This window comes from Haemaphysalis longicornis, unplaced genomic scaffold (genome assembly GCF_048455015.1).
Source record: "Haemaphysalis longicornis isolate Haplotype H1 unplaced genomic scaffold, Haemaphysalis longicornis Haplotype H1 scaffold_27, whole genome shotgun sequence".
Classification (NCBI taxonomy): domain Eukaryota; kingdom Metazoa; phylum Arthropoda; class Arachnida; order Ixodida; family Ixodidae; genus Haemaphysalis; species Haemaphysalis longicornis.
Genome location: NW_027526325.1, coordinates 1,337,390 through 1,354,370, shown reverse-complemented (window position 1 = coordinate 1,354,370; position 16,981 = coordinate 1,337,390). Strand labels below are relative to the sequence as shown.

Sequence of the window (16,981 nt, the reverse complement as noted above, 5' to 3'; positions counted from 1 at the left end):
GGGGGCGACCACCGCCGAGGGGCATTCACAAGACGGGATTATGACTGGCGGAGCCAGAAAGGCTCCGCGGGTCAGAAAGACTCGTTTCTTTCGTCGTGTGAATCCCGCTAGGCTTCGCGCTCCCGGCGACATTCAAAGGCGTGCGCTCCAACGTTGTAGCACGGGGCTGCTGGATGAAACGTGCGCAGAGTGCGGCCTGCCATGTGGCGAAGCGTCACGGGAGTATCCTTAGCACTAGACGACGAGTTGCCCGCGCAAAGTGTCACCATTGCGCGGTGGTGCGAACGGGGGTGTGTTCTGAGTCATGTAACCCAAAGAAGAGAGAGAATGAAAAGCTGAAGGTTGATGATAACAATGACAGGGCGCAAGGGCATTCTACAATGGGACACGCACGCCTTCGCAATCACTACATCATTGAGAAGTGCCTCAATGTCCTGGTGGTCTTTATTGTTTCTTGCATTGCAGAAAACAAAAGCAGTCTATAACTGACAAATGTACGCCTAATTGTGGAACCTAAAGGTCGCAATTTGACAGGGAAAACGAGTTGATCCTGAGCGCGGCTTAGGTGCTCGATGGAGAGTTACAAAACTTTATCTTCCATGTACGCCTTAAACAAGCATCAGAAGCCTACGCAGCTGAAGTATGCGTGTGAGGGCAAGGAGGCTAGCTGAGAGGGCATATTCTTTTTTGCAACCCTTACCGGGTGCTTTCTTCGGCTACGTACTCAGTAGTCTCAATTCTGGGCTTCAATAAAAGGCCATAGGGAAAAATTGCCACCCCTCCCTAAAGAAAACTGCGAGAAGCACGAAAGCTTTCGAACATCAAAACTGCGTCAAAACCTTCGCTGAAAATGCGTCCAATCTTCTCTGAAAGTGTGTCTATTCGGTCGTCAATACTTCAAAGGACGACCCACCGTGGCGGTTTTTGGCGCACTCATTAAACTCATCTACAAACCATCTAAATGCACACTGATGCGTAGTTTGTGAGATAAATGCATAATATAGTGCTCCTTCTTCATGGTCGGCGCGTGTATCGTCTTGTCTAGAAGAGGCGTTCCTTTTTCGCGATTTCCAAGTGACCGCCCGGCTACACGCACGCGTCGTGTCTCCGGAGATCTCATCGAAGCTCTTCGATAGACCAACCGGTCCATGGGGAAATGCATCAGTTTTTACTGCCAAGCAGTATACCGCTGCCAGCCAAGGCAATTTTCGTGTCCGCGTCGCCAGAAAATGCCAGGCTAAATGAAAGAAACTACTGTGACCGCCAGGAACCGAACGTGGAATAAAATAGAGAGACGGAGCGACAGCCCATCGTCCTACCGACTAAGCTACGCCTACGCGAGAAGACGGGGAGACAGACGGTGTACTCAACTACCCCAGCGGCGGGTCTACCACCTGCGCTTATTCAAAGCCCTCGTGTGAAGTGTAAATGGCATAGTGCATAATGACGGCGTTCATGTGGTTTGGATTAGCGGCGAACGGGACAGCGTCTTGGAAAAGTATCAGAGGGAGGGAACTCCTTGGCGGCGACGCATGAAACAAGTGTGAAGGGGAGTCGGTGGGAGATGACGCCATAGCCGCGCGTGCCCACCTCCTGCTCACCCTTCGGCAGGCGCTCCTTTTCCGTTTTCATTCTGCCGTCGCTGCTGCGTTCGGTCACTCGGTTACGTGGACGCCGCCCCCACGAAACCCAAGTCTCTTGTTTCGTGTGTGAATTCAAGTGGCGTCGCATGTACAATTGTTTACAGCTTCGCAGCCCAACCACCTCCACAGCGTGGATTGAAGCCAAACCTTTTTGGCAAGAAGCCATCGGCCCCACTTAGAAACCTTTCGCTTAAAAAAAAGGCATTGTTTGTGGTGCTTAGTTTCTTGGGGCTGTTGAGTGCGAAGCAGTGCAGGCAGTGTAGGCCTAGTGTGCTCTAAACCCATAGAGCGGGACGAAGACAACAAACAGGATTGTATTGTTCGTTCAACAGAGGTAACCTTGCTTTGACCGCTACCTTTTTATCCCAATGAGTCGAACAGTACGCAGTTTGTGCTATTAAGCCGGATCTAAATGGTGTCATATAATTTTCGATGGCTACGGTTTTCGTTTAGCATAGAAAAACAAGTATGAAGAGCTAACTGCGAATCTCATCGCGTCTAATTTTTTTTTCCCTTTTGCACAGCCGACAACTTCAGACCGTACCTGACATCATTCCAGAGCAACGACAATACCGACTACATCAACGCCGTCTTTGTCGACGTAAGTAACGACTGATACATCCAACGTATTGATAAAAAGTGGAGACTGCAACCTTAAAGGGGCCTTGAACACAAAATACAAGTTTGTTTTATTCGAAACATTTCTTTGTTTATAGTGCCCCGGCGCTTGTCCGGCAGTAAACTATGCCGTATTTACTGAGAAATTATTAAATTATAGTTAGCATTTCAGTCTACCGCCAAATCGTGTGTTTTTGTGACGTCTGGCATGATATCATGACGGCGCTTATTTTCCAGTGCGTCATTAGGCTCTGCAGCCTTGCTTACCGTCAGTCCTCCCAGATGGCGCTACCTTACTCAGGCGCGCGGACCGTTGTCCGCCGCTGGTGTGTTTTTGAATGCATTTGCTCCTGGCTTGTTTTTGTTACGCTGGAAAGTTACTTAACAAACAGGGTCACGTGAGACAACGTCACTTACGCCAATCGGCCAGTGTCGTGTAAAACAACTCCAAAGCGGCGGGCTGCTGTGCAGCTAAAACAGCATAGTGCGCCCAGTAGCAACAGCAGTGCGCATCGGTACTTTTGTGGTTGCGTGCATTTTCGTAACTTGTGTTGTTTATCCCACCATTCTTACTGCTGTAAGACGATTATGCATTACATTCAAGCGCAAATAGCTCCTTCGGCACGCTTATAAGACCCGCCTAATTTGCGCTTGCTTTTGCCGGCCTCAGCCAATCGCACAACTGGGCACATATGACATCATAGGTTCTTTTGCGGGAAATGAGCCAGTCGGTCGCATGGCCATTCCCTTTTCCCCTAATTATACAGCTTATTTCAGCGAAGTGTGCATTAAGAGTGGTGTTAGTATAATTCTAACGAGCCAATCTTTCGGGTGAACCAAACTAGCGTTTTTTCTGCATGGCCCCTGTAAGCTGTAACTACTCAATTGAAGTTTGTTGCATAGCGGCAGTAAGTGACGAAGAGATGGAGTTGCATAGCAGTTGGGTAACTTCGTCATCGTCATCATCATCATCATCATTACCAGCCTATCAAGAGCCACTGCAGGGCAAAGGCCTCTCCCAATAATGTCCAATTACCCCGGTCCTGCGCTAACTGCGACCAATTTATCCCCGCAAACTTCTTAATCTCATCTGGCCGTCTAACTTTCTGCCGCCCCTTGCCACACTTGCCTTCTCTAGGGGTCCACTCTGTTACTCTTAATGACCAACGTTTATCTTGCCTTCAAATTGCATGCCCAGCTAACGTGAATTTCTTCCCGTTAATTTCTACTTATATGTCCTTAACCCGCGTTTGTTCCCTGACCCACTCCGCTCTCTTCATGTCCCTCAATGTTACACCTATCATCTTCCGTTTCATTGCGCGCTTAGTCGTCTTCAGTTTAAGTTGAACCCTCTTACCGAGCCTCCAAGTTTCTGCCCGGTGGGTAAGTACCGGTAAGATGGTTGGGTAACTTACGTTCAGACAATTCGTGCCCTTTAGCGTTCTCTGTAAAGCCCTGTGGCAACAGCTATGCAATGCAAACGGTGCTACACACTGCAACAAGTCGTCCGAGATGGGCCCTTAATTCTAGCAGAACTTCGCGGTGGAATCTTGCACTGCATGTAAAGTCAGGGAAACATAAACTGCTAACGTAAACATATAAGCCGGAGCACACAGATAGCGCGATTTTTTTTATGCCAGTTTAATTGTCGCGTGGCTTCGTAACACTTACAAAGCTTGGAAATGTGACTTTCCGGATTTACCACGACCCCTTCATTAGCTGGCCTCCACGAACCACATAGCTCGATTTTGCGTGTTCTCGTGTCATATTAGCATACTCGCTTTCCATTTCTCCATGACTGCACCACTACCGAAACACCTAACTCCACAAACACTACAAGCAAAAACATACGCACAGCGCAATCATGTCTAAACTTTAAACAAACCATGCCACTACGAAAGCACCACATGTGCTGAGCAAGAGGTGTGTATATTTTGCAGACGGTGTAGTGGGCAACTTTCTCGCCATATATCCCATCCCTGTCTAAAATCACAACAGGAATACCCCCGAAAGCTAACAACAATTCCTATCGTACGTCCTGTTGTTACGACAGAGCCATCTGTTGTAAGGACACGAATCTTTGTGGTACCGAAAAAATCAATTTGTTCAACGGTAAACAATCCTGTAGTCACAACAGAACTGCCATTTACGCTACTCTTCACAATGAGCAATAACATTCAAACCATGTGCATCATCAAAGACGGAACATCAAAATCGGGACAGCATCAGAGCCACTACACGACAAGAATATGGCAACACGACAGTACGACACGCAAAAATATGACATACTACATAAAGTTTTATTGTCGTCATTTTCGACTGGGATACGGTGATTTCATGCACTTCCATAATTTCACGCGTGCTTGGTTCCCTCTGCGCCCGATCACATCTCCAGACTTCTTTAATCTCCCCATCTCCATCACACACACACACACACACACACACACACACACACACACACACACACACACACACACACACACACACACACACACACACACACGCACACGCACACGCACACGCACACGCACACGCGCACGCGCACGCGCACGCACACGCACACGCACACGCACACGCACACGCACGCGCGCGCGCGCGCGCGCGCCGCTTTTTTGATGGAGCTGAAAAGCAAAAACTTTCGTGTGTTCGAAATTTGGACTGCCCGTAGTGCAACTCCCCATTACCAGCAGCCACCTAGTTTGGGCATGTCCGTCCACTCCCCTTCCCCACCCCGCTCTCCTCCTCTCCTGAGCATTGATAGAGCGTGCTGTGCTGCAACCAGCTCGAAGAGCAGGAGGCCGTGACTTCAACCACGACACCAGAACGATACTGAAACTGAACTTTGTGTCTGTCAGTGATCACCTACAAAACCTTCGCCATTCAAGTCTTGCGGTTGAGTCCAAGCTTCCGTGAATTTTTTGATGCCTACTCCTGCGTGGCCCTAACAAAGGCTCACAGTATCAATGCATAAAAATAATACAAAAGAAGGGAGCGCTTATGCTTTTCACAACTCTCATTCGCCCTCCGTAAAACTGTGCGCCGTTCACACTTCAGAATGTCGTCATTGCAGCAGTCAAGCCAAGATTCTAGAATGTAAACAGTAAGAACATTTAAAAAAACGTATCGACCGTTTTGTCACAACACTCCAGCAGCATTACAAGTACTTTGCCTAACAAATATGCAGACTCTTTTGGCAATTCAAGTCACCCTAAGAACAGTCTGGCGTCACCCAAGCATTTTCTTTTAAAAGAACTAAGTAGTTGCGAACGCTCGTGTGGGCATTCTCGACTTGACTATTCCAGTGAACATTTCCGGGCGGCAAGCTAAGGTCAATAAACAGCTCGGGTCAACCACTTTTGTCATGAATGAACCAAAATCGATTTATTAAGCGTTATTATCTGATAAACAGTCAGTTTCTTCATTATTCATTGTGCAGCTAACCCCATTGATCCCACGTGGTTCGATACGATGCTTTGTTATTCACACCATGCCGTAAATGTTTTCGCTTATTCACAGCAGGCTCTGGCATATTTTCAAAGCATATGGGCCGAAGTCTTGCTTTGGCACTTCCGAGTTTTAAGTACGTCAACCTTTCTTCAGGCAGGCAAACGCTGAACTTTTTCTGTCTGCTGTCGTTTGAGTCAGGCAGAAAATATTCAGCCTGTGCTGGTGGGTCACTCAATAACTCACTTGGGCCCCTCTGGCCAGTGAAAAGGGTTCCATTGATGACCCACCAGTGTTCCATCCTTGCGACACCAGTTGTTCAAAGAGTAGTCACCCTAGGCCCACTTGTACTAGGTATTGTCACGCTAACTGTCGAGCCTCAGACGAGAACGCTTTCTTCTGGCAATGCTTTCTTCCCCTGCGGCTTGGGGTCATTCTTTCTTACTAAAGTTCGCTTCCTTCCTTCCTTCTTCTGGCAATGGTCGGCTGTATGCAGCCTTTGCATGGCGCTCCCAAAGAGAGGGTCCTGTAACTTTTCTACCTCCATAACGAGGCCCACGCAGACAGCTCTCACTCAAAGCGCTCTGCCGATCAATCATTGGCCACAGCGCGCTGGCCGAATGCCTGCACGCTGTGGCGCGCCGTGGTGAGAACGCGCGCCGACACAGTGTCACGGCGGGGGCTGTAGGTGCGCGGGAGCCCAGCAGTCTTCGCAAGGTTAGCGCGAAAGTAATCGAGCCAGAAGCGTCGCTTCTGGTGTAGGACATTCGCCTCCAAGGCCACGTCCCGGAGGCCGAGACGTTCACTACGGCTACAAACGTTTTTCCCCGCGGCTGTGATACCCGAAACCCGGCGGGAATGGCTTGGAAGTACCATGCACTGAGTAGGAAAAACACTTCTGAAAACTCTCCCTGTTTGTGTCGTTTCAGGGCTACAGCCGCTCCAAGGAGTACATTGTGACTGAATGGCCGATGGTTCGCACTGCGCAAGACCTCTGGTCTTTGGTCTACGACCACGACTGCAATTCTGTCATCGTCCTCTGCAACCCTACACCCTCCAACGTGAGTCATTTGCATCGTGAGATAGCTACGTGAACCAGCTGCGGTATACCGAACCGGCCAGCCGGACTGGGTGGAGGTGAAGTGTCCCGTAGGCAAAACTTTAGCCGCTGGATAGCAAACTATTGGCAGACAAACAATTATACGAGAGAACGAAACGATTCTGCAGAAACCGAGAGAATTATCTACTAACGCGTAGCATTCTCATACTGCTGCTCTTGAGTGTCAGTTTGTTCCAGCCAAATGTTTTGGTTTTTCTTAATCCCCTGCGACCAATTATCTCCATTTACGCTATTATAACGATTACAAGTGAAACTCTCGCGATATCTGCATTATTAGAAAATAACGGGCGTTGCCCGTTTTTTTTCTCATTTTTAAAAAGTTTGACAAAATTTTCTGCGACCAGTTATCACCATTTGTAGTTGAAGTTGAAGTTTATTTCACCACAACAATACACCGTGGTTTGCACAAAATAGAAACAATTTTGGAATGGAAAGTGGGAAAAAAGCTGCGCTATAGCAGCTTGACTAGCCCCACCTCCCATTTGTACAAGGCAACAGAAACAACGGCACACCAAACCCCATACGGTACTCACGTATGAAAGAAAAGAAAACAATATTCTAGTGGCTGTTTTTCAAGTACAAAATAATGCACACTTGGGTGTTCACAAGCACATAAAAGTATTGGGAAAAAAGGCAACTTATACCACAATAAGACGCTACAACAAAAAATTGGTACACTTGAAATTTTCATGCATTACAAGTACTGGGTACAATTTCTCTGGGTTTACAGTTCCTTATACAAGCAGGTTTAATATATCCCTATCTGAAAGGAGACGCAAGTGGTCCTCTGTGAGCTTGAACTTATTTAGTATGTGTGGAACAGACTGTTTTAACATTTGGAGTCCGTAATTTGTTCGCGGTCGGGGGATGTGCCAGTGGTCAGAACTTCGCGTCGGACGCAACAAAATTTTCGGCTGTAAATACGCTGAGCCTCTCAGGTTCGCACACTTTTTTTCGAATTTCAGACCTCAAAGACAACAACAGGTTATGTTCATATGCAACACAAAATTTTAAAACCTTAAACTTGACAAATAAATGGGATGTGTTATCTCGGTAACCTAAATTCGCAACAGCCCGTAAAGCACATTTTTGAAGTGTATACAACTTTTGTTTTGATTTTTGAGTTCCAGAAGCCCATACCAACTGACAGTAGCGTAGATGAGAACAAAAAAGCGTATTAAAAATAAGAAGTTTCTGGGGGACCGGTAGAAACGTCTGACATCTTCTTAGCACGCCAAGGGCTTTTCTTAGCTTAATACACACTTGTTCAGTGTGAAAATCCCAGAACATATGTTGATGAAAGATGACGCCTAAATTTTTGGCAGTCTCTGAAAGTTCAATATTAAAATTATTTAGCAACAGTTTTTGTGTGTACGTACATGCCATTCCTTTCGCACGGAAAAGAACGGCCTTGGTTTTAGAGCTGTTGATCTGTAACGAATTATGACAGGACCATTTCGAAAAATTGACTAAGAACTTATTAGCTGCTGTTATCAAATCGTCTACATTTGTTCCCGTAAAGAATAAGCTTGTATCGTCTGCATAGATAACGCACGTTATTGATTGATCCACGTTTACAATATCGTTGATATAAAGGTTAAATAAAAGAGGTCCTAATATGCTTCCCTGCGGTACGCCGCGTTTGATTTTTCTGGGCGTAGATGTTTGCCTATTTATACACACACACTGGTAACGGTCACTAAGGTAGCTTTCTATTAAATCGCGCACGATGCCTCTAACCCCGTAATAAGACAATTTTTCTAACAAGGTTCGGTGATCAATCCGGTCGAACGCCTTCGTAAAATCTATGAATACGCCTAGAGTTAGCTTTCTTGCTTCAATGTTGCCCAGTATGAACTCTTGATGCAACAGTGCTGTCTCCGTCGATGCACCAGACCTGAACCCGTATTGTGCTGTTGTAATCACAGAATGAGAGCCCAAAAATTTATAAAACCTAGTGAAAATGATTTTTTCTAGAGCCTTTGAAAATATAGGTAGTACCGATATTGGCCGGTAATTACTCATTTCGTTTTTGTCACCAGCTTTGTAAAGTACTGCGACTTTGGCATTTTTCATCCGCTTAGGGAACGTACCTGTGTTTAAAACGATATTATAAATATGGGTCAGGCAGAGTAATAATAAATCAATAACAAAGATAACCGGTTCCATTTTTATGCCGTCAATGTCCTCACTTTTCCTTTTTTTAAGTTTCATGAAAACGTTGTTTACCTCAGTTTGCTCCGTAGGGTCAACAAATATTGAGGGGGCTATAGGTGTTGGCATGTAGCCTAACGCATTTCCGTCGTAAGTACTTTCTGACAAAGAAGTAAAGTACGCATTGAATTTATTGGCTAATGCTTTTCCTTTAAATATATGATTATCAATCGTAATTTCGCCGACACCGGCCGTCCCTTTACTCGAAGATATAATTGTATTTAGTTCTTTCCACATTTGCTTGACATCTACGATACCGTTAAAAATAGTATGGTAATAGCCGCGTTTGGCTTGCTTTAAAGTTTTTGCAAGATTGTTTCTATAGGCCTTAAACGCTTTCAGTGCATTCAAATCGCGATTTTTCAAGAACACCTGATACAGCCTGTTTTTTGTACGTATCATTTTTAATAGACTTGACGTTACCCAAGGTCTACGTGCGCGTTTTGGCTTTGTTATTTCTTTGTACGGAAAATGTTTTTTTATATGCAGATGAAAAAATTTCTATGAAATGGTCATATGCGGTATCGGCCGTAGAGCACGCAAAAACCGCGTTCCAGCTTGTCCTGGAGAGTTCATCTCGGAACTGCGACAGTGTAACCGCGTTGATGTCTTGATGTATTATATTCACAGCGAATTATTTTGCCGTATTGTACGTATCAGTGACTAAATAGATACTTCGTCATCATCATCATCATCATCATCATTACCAGCCTATCAAGAGCCACTGCAGGGCAAAGGCCTCTCCCAATAATGTCCAATTACCCCGGTCCTGCGCTAACTGCGACCAATTTATCCCCGCAAACTTCTTAATCTCATCTGGCCGTCTAACTTTCTGCCGCCCCTTGCCACACTTGCCTTCTCTAGGGGTCCACTCTGTTACTCTTAATGACCAACGTTTATCTTGCCTTCAAATTGCATGCCCAGCTAACGTGAATTTCTTCCCGTTAATTTCTACTTATATGTCCTTAACCCGCGTTTGTTCGCTGGTCGCTAAGTGTCGCTAAGTGGTCGCTAAGTGTCACATTAATGGTACCAGAAAATAGGTCATGAAGCGGTAGATTAGTAATAAAAAGGTCAATAAGAGTTTCACTAGTTGCAGTGATACGTGTGGGGGTGGTTATTACGTTAAACAAAAAATGGGAATCGAGAATCGCGGATAATTCGCCCTGTTTAGGAGTTTTTGTCAGCATATCAATGTTTAGATCGCCCCCTAAAATTAAAGAGTATTGGTTTCCGTTTACAAACGAAAAAATAGCCTCTAGACACGCGAAAAATTCGCTCAAGTTACCATCAGGTGGCCTATACACTACCGCAAATACGAAGTTGTCGCATTTCGCACAAATTACCTCAATGTCCGTTGTGGACCGAGAAAGGTCATCGAGGAAGTCGCAGGTAAATCCCAATTTTATGAACATTAATACGCCGCCACCCCTTTTTGATTTCCTGGTCAAAGAAACGGCACTGTATCCGTCTAAATGTACGGTATCAAGATCAGTGTACCATGTCTCAGTGAGCATTATAACCGAGAAGGAAAACCCGAACTCGTTTATTAAAATGCAAAAGTCATCATATTTTCGGCGTGCTGACTGCATGTTCATATGTAAAAATGTTAATGGCGATTTACACTTTTCAACAATATCTGACCTGAGTGTGGTTTGATTAATACAAGATAAAGTCATTGCTGATTAGTATGGGTCGACATAGAAGTGCTTTGAGTTTGCAGACAAGTAGTGACACACAGCCAAATGGAAACAGACAATGAAAAAAAATATATCACTGTGCCTACAGGTTTCATCAACAAGGGCAGAAAAACACAGCCAAGTTCTTTCCCAACTCGTGTCGCGATACGGGCATAAACGCAAACAATCCAGAAAACAGCAAGAGAGGCAACTACAACCAGTACTTCGAAAATTAAAGCGCACAAGACAAAAAAATAAAAAAGCAAGCAGCAGCTATCGCAGAGAACAAATGCGGGGCGAACAGCGCATGCGCATATAGCCCTTGCTCCGGGTAGACTATCGCAACATATACCACTATGTGTCCCCGTAAAACATATGACCGGCATGATAAGATGCACCATAGCACCACAAACAGCTGCTTCGAAGCGTGGAACATTAGTCTTATTTTCCAGCTTTCATAATGGGTTGACCATTTTTGCAACGTCCCCACTGCATGAAATCTTTATTTTTGGAGCGTTGTCCATGCGCCGTGCGAAAATCTTCCCATTTTGCACCCAAACGTATTTCCAACCTGTTTCGCGTTTGCGTGCAGTAGCCTGGCCTAGCAGACGTTTCAGCTCTGGGCATAGGTGCTCGTTAACAAAGAACGGCTCCTCCGAGTCAAGGCCTACGTCAGAGCACTTGAGCCGGGCAGCACGCGCTTTCTCGAGGAAGCAGTCCCTTTTCTGCCTCCGCGCGAACTGAACTACTACGTTCTTTTTTGTTAGATTGGCGGTTGGTACTCTGTGTACAGACTCAAAATCGGCTTCAACAAGCGGTACACCTACTTTCTCGCCAATTTCGATCACTATCTTTAAGGTTTTCAGTGTCGTTGTACGGGATGCCTTTGAGCTTCACATTTGCATTACGAGAATACTGCTCAAGGTGTAGCAGCCTACTCTCATGTTCTTTCACCTTTTGAGAAATATCAGCGCACGTGGCCTCTAGAAAAGCGTTGGTCGCCTTGAGCTGTATATTTTCAGCCTTTACATCTTCACAATCAGTGTTTAGAAGAGCCACAGAGGACTTAAGTTCCCTCAGCTCATTCCGAAAGTCTCGCTCGAGCGCTTCATTGAAGCCTTTGAATTCAGCCCGCAATTCACGCTTAAGTTCCTCGAAAAGTGATCTTATCTCTTTCGCCATGTCTCAACAAACCAATACAGACAAGAGAACACTTGTGGCAGCACCAACAGCAGCAAAACGAAACAGGCGAAAATTCAGGAAACAAGCAGAAATTTGGGCAGAAACCTGCGTGAAAGATGTGTAGCGTTTTAGTCCTCGAACTTCGCTGCCGCCTCTGCTGCTATCTTACGTCATTTACGCCATTATACGGATTACAAGTAGAACTTCCGCGATATTTGCATTTCTGTGGAAGTGCAGGGCGTTACACGGTCCGGCCTAAGGGGGGCGGGGGGGGGGGCGTTTTCGGCAAAGAATGCTGCGCATAAAAACATAGAATCCACCTTTTCGCCTCAGTGGAAGAGGCGCTGTGCTGCACAGCCCAAAGACGCGGGTTTTATAGCGGCCGCCGCCGCCGTTCTCGGGCGAAAGCTCCTCCGGTCTCCACCCCATAAAACGGCGCGTTCCTGGTAGTGACCTCCGAGCTTAGGCAGGCTCCGATTTGTGCCGCGCCTGAGGGCTGTTTTGCGCTGTAACTGTGTGCGCGTTCACTGCGCACTCTCGGCGCAAAAGGCCAGCTTCTGCTGGACAAATTCGCTTGAACCGCGTTCAACCGCAGCAATTTGTTATGAATGAGGCGAAACTGAAACGTCTTGGTGTCGATATTTTGGCGTACGTTAAAAATACCCAGGTGGGCTGAAATACCCGGCAGCCTTGAACTATGGTAAGCCATGTAGCCGACGTGTAGATCGGGAGCGTATAAAGCCAAAATTTAACCCCCCCACACTTTAGTCTCGAACTTGCCAGTTGATTATAGCATAAACCCGAATCGATTTGTGCGTCCAAAGCTTGGAACAATGCAAGTACATTGCATACCATGACAAAACACTAGCTCAGACTTCGAACACGTGTCTGAAAACAATGTCAGAGGTGGAAACTCTAAACACCCAAGCCTCAAGACACATGGAAGTGTAGAAACAGTATCTTCCACCCTTAACCCCGTAGCGAGGGAACGTCGTGAACCAACGGATTACAGTTCAGGCATTTGTGAAACGAGTCGCATTATTCTATGTGCACACCCCGCCAGATTAATAGTTTGGTTTTATTTAGGGACGAGTTAATGCGCTTAATAGCGGACACACTAGTTGCCACGAAATGGCAGATCAGGGAAATAAATTCCGCGTGTGTGTAAGGTAGTCATCTCATTTAAGTTATATTGTAATCCAACAAACATATAAAAATGGAGGCATCTCAGAATTGGTAGAACAGGTCTATAACAGCTGTACCGCTTTGCAACAGACGCCCAGCGCGCTGACGCGATGCCGCAGAAGTTGGGCTGCTCCCACATGCACACGGGGACCTTGCCACTGCGCCTCCTATTTCCTTTTTCCTCCCCGCCATGAGCGACCCTCCCTTTTTGTTTAATCGTGGCGCGCAGCGACTGGACGATGAGTCTTCATTTTGCGCCCAGGAGACAGTCTACGTAGTAGCCTATTTACAATGAAGCTACTTATGCTTAGGTTCCAGTGCACTTCAAGGCGAGAGCCTGAGATATCAATTCAAACGCGAGAAGTTATTGCAGTCATAGTCGTCCATGTCGGCGGCGTAAACGTGAGTGGTACCGCCTCTGTAAAGAGAAGTAATAGTTACGTCATTCCAGTCAGTTATACTGCGAGAAAAAATAACCTCTACACATAATTTTTCTTACGTGCTTTAAAGGCGAAAGCCCAGCGATTATCAAAGCCTTCTTTGCTGCTACATTATTTCTGCGTCCATTTCTTCCCCTTCGTTTTGTCTTCTGACGCGAATTACTCTGACGGGCAGACTGTCCCGAGTTGGTGCTGCCGCCTATCTACGGTCAGTGCTCTTCCCTGCGCGCACCTGCTCCACCCACGTGCCGCCAGCCGCCATTTGCAGTGTAGCTCCTGCGGCCCCACCACCTTCCTACACCTATTTCCGCAGGCGTACCCCTCCTTCTGGCCCACGGAAAAAGAGAAGCGCAAGAAGTACGGCCCCGTGTTCACCGTGGACGTGGTCTCCTACAACCACTACCCCAAGATCAAAACGTGGATCTTCCGGATAAACAAGAAGGTAGGGAACGCAGGACCTTCCATTAACTAATCTCATCGGAGGGTATGTTTCTTGCTGCAAACGCTAATCTTCCATGCGACAGGCAGCTACATGCCGCCTCTTGGGGCCCACGCAAACGTTGGCGATAGCCGAGATGACGCTTATGTCCTTTTGAAGATGGAAGTTGGAACGCAGTCTTGTGTTATCATGTTGGACGATCATCCTGATTTTACATAAGATGATGATTCTGATTGTAGGGTTTAACGCGCCGACGCAACGCAGGCGATGAGGCGCGCCGTAGTGGAGGGCTCCGGATTAATTTTGACCACCTGGGGATCTTTAACGTGCGCCGAAATCTCGAACACACGGGCGTTTTTGCTTTTCGCCTCCATCAGAAAAGCGGCCGCCGCGGCCGGGAATCGAACCCGCGACCTCGTGCTCAGCAGCGCAACGCCTTAGCCACTGAGCCACCACGGCGGGTGATTTTACATAAGAGCCAAAAGGCCCAAAATGAAGTCACCGTTGTAGGCAGAAAGTTGGGCAAGTTGGTTACGAACTAATGCTAGCGATCATTACACTGACGAAGCTATAAAGGACAAACCACACGCCATACTACAACGGAGTTTATGCCGAAAGAAACAGGGAGACACGCATATGCGTGCATGAAACAATACAAGATAAACAGGAAAGCACGTGTTCCCTGAATCAAAACTCCGCATTCTTCGCACTTGCTTTCATCATGACTAATCAATCTGATACACAAGCACAGTTCTAGGTGGTATCAGTGGATGTGCACTGCGAACGCTTCTCGCTCATTCGCATCAGGCACTCCTGCAAAAGTTTACTTGTTTGGCGAAGAGCGCTTAGGACAGTGCGCTGACGCAACTGTTCTATTCTATGTTTATAGTGAAGGCGTTAAGGACATCACCATCTTTTTGAGATAATAACATACCCAAGACGCGCGTCTGCGTGAATTCCAGCGTGCACTTGCACCTACGCCAATGGCCACTACCGGTCACCGGTATATTCCTTAAGATATCGGACACGCACGGTTTCGCATTTACTACACCATTAGGTCACTGTCGCCGTAATTTTTTCCGTTGGTCAAGGTCAAAGATGTATTGTACAGAAACTTTTAAGGCTCTAAGAACTATTTCCTACGGCATCAATTGTTAAGCCCAATTTTTTATGCACTTTCCCCCGCTCTGCATGCTCTGGTGCAGGTAGTCTCACTGACGGAGCTCATGGCCGGCGTTAAGGCAGAGCCGAAGACAACGCAGATCTTCCAGATTACCTGCTGGCCTGAGCGCCACAAGGTGCCCACGTCCACCAACACCCTAGTTGAGCTCATGAACATGGTCGAGAGATGGCGGCAGAGGACAACCTATGGTCCCGTCCTCGTCATATCCACGTAAGTCATAATGTGAGAGAGCTATCATTCGACCTTTATCTTTAGGCAGGAGGAGCGTAGCATCCATGTGTTAAAAAGAGGAGCAAATGCTAGTAAAATCGCACTGTTTCTTAGCGCAGCAGGCGGTCACTTTCATTTTGAAAGAGCAAAAGGGGTACCCGCTCAGTTCCCGTACCACAGGATCGCGAAAGTAATGGGCATGGGGACAGGTGATGACCGTATCTCCGTAAATTCCCGCGAACTCCTTCATTCGCTTCTCACGGAACCCAGGATACGCGGAGCGCTTCTCATGTACTGCAGTCTGTCATGACCACCTGTATCGCGATGCAAGGCTTCTGAGCCGCTCTTGCTTCTCAAGGTCTTATAGCTTCGCGGCTTACGGTACGTAACGGCATGGTGGGGACCATGTGATGTATGCATGTACTAACTACTTTGTGCTTCAGCACATCATGTGCTGAACAGTGTGCTCATCCAGGAACAGATTATATCCGGGAAGAAAGCGTGCCCATTGAATCGGATCGTCGAATCGAAAAATTTCGAATGAGCCAATATATTGTTCGAAGACATGTGATGTATTGTTACCCAAGGGTCTCAAACACGCGGCCCGCGGGCCGCATGCGGTCTCCTGACCTTTCGACTGAGGTGTGCCCGCTCATGAGTGTCTTCGTTCATTTATTTCTCTTTGTTTTATTTGAGAAAATGCGTGAGTGCGCGCCTTCCTCGCGTAGTCAAGGACGCAAATGGCCAGCGACTGCTCAAAAACCCATTGATGTCGTTTTTTAAAGCTTCACGTTACCAGAGTGGGTAAACGTACTTGGCGCTGGGAGGCCACTCAACTAAGGAGCCGTTAAGTGGGCTGCACAATGGTCGCAGTCAACTGCGACTTGTGAATCGAACATTCTACAGCGGGGGCCGGGCCGCCGATACACTCCCCGCGGCCATTTATGAAACTGCAATCGAGACTGCACGTCGCTCCTGACAATATAACGCCTTGACCGAAGTTTTCCAGGCTTCCGCGCAGTGCAAAGGTTTCAGTTCATTGTGCGGTGTTTGTGGATATTTGTTTCTTGTTCGCCTTTTGGCATAAGACTTTTACTGCGCTCGCGATGTGGAGAAAATGGCGCAGCCACGCGTCGGACTCTGGGTTCTGGCGCCAACATGCGTCCACGTGCGTTTAGGGGTGTTTCGCAGCGTTAGTTGCGGCCTGGGAGAGAGCGACATTCCGCTACTGAGCAAAATACTGCTGCACTTCGAAACTCCGAGCACTCAGCTGATGTTAAAGTGAAGCGTTACTGTTCTCACTGATGTCGTCTGTAACGCGAAAACGCAATACAGGATAGCCAACTTTTTCTGACGATGATGATGAGTGATCGTGGTTGAAGTGAAAAAAAAAAACGCTTCCCGAGGCCGGAATCGAACGGGGCTTCCTGGCGTTATGAAGCCGGCGTCTGTCCGATTGTTCCGTTTCGAAGTGGTCGAAGCGGTTTGGAAAACCTAAAAGACAACCAAAGAATCCGCCACGAGAAAGCATCGCGTTCAACCATCGTCGTCATTAGATGAAGGGGTGCAGGATTTTTTTGTTACCCCACCCCCCATCATTTCAACCTTCTTCGCTATCCGGCCG

At 47.0% G+C, this 16,981-nt stretch overlaps 1 protein-coding gene across 6 annotated transcripts in view; it reads left to right on the top strand.

Annotated features, from left to right (window-relative positions):
* The window catches only part of Ptp36e (protein tyrosine phosphatase 36E), a 540,343-nt gene that overhangs the window by 460,461 nt on the left and 62,901 nt on the right, over positions 1 to 16,981 (top strand). For all 6 annotated transcript variants that reach the window (XM_077701525.1, XM_077701527.1, XM_077701526.1 and 3 more), the window contains 4 exons: positions 2,168 to 2,244; positions 6,635 to 6,766; positions 13,839 to 13,967; positions 15,170 to 15,357. In XM_077701525.1, coding sequence (XP_077557651.1) covers positions 2,168 to 2,244; positions 6,635 to 6,766; positions 13,839 to 13,967; positions 15,170 to 15,357 — 526 coding nt within the window. The remainder of the gene's footprint in view (positions 1 to 2,167; positions 2,245 to 6,634; positions 6,767 to 13,838; positions 13,968 to 15,169; positions 15,358 to 16,981) is intronic.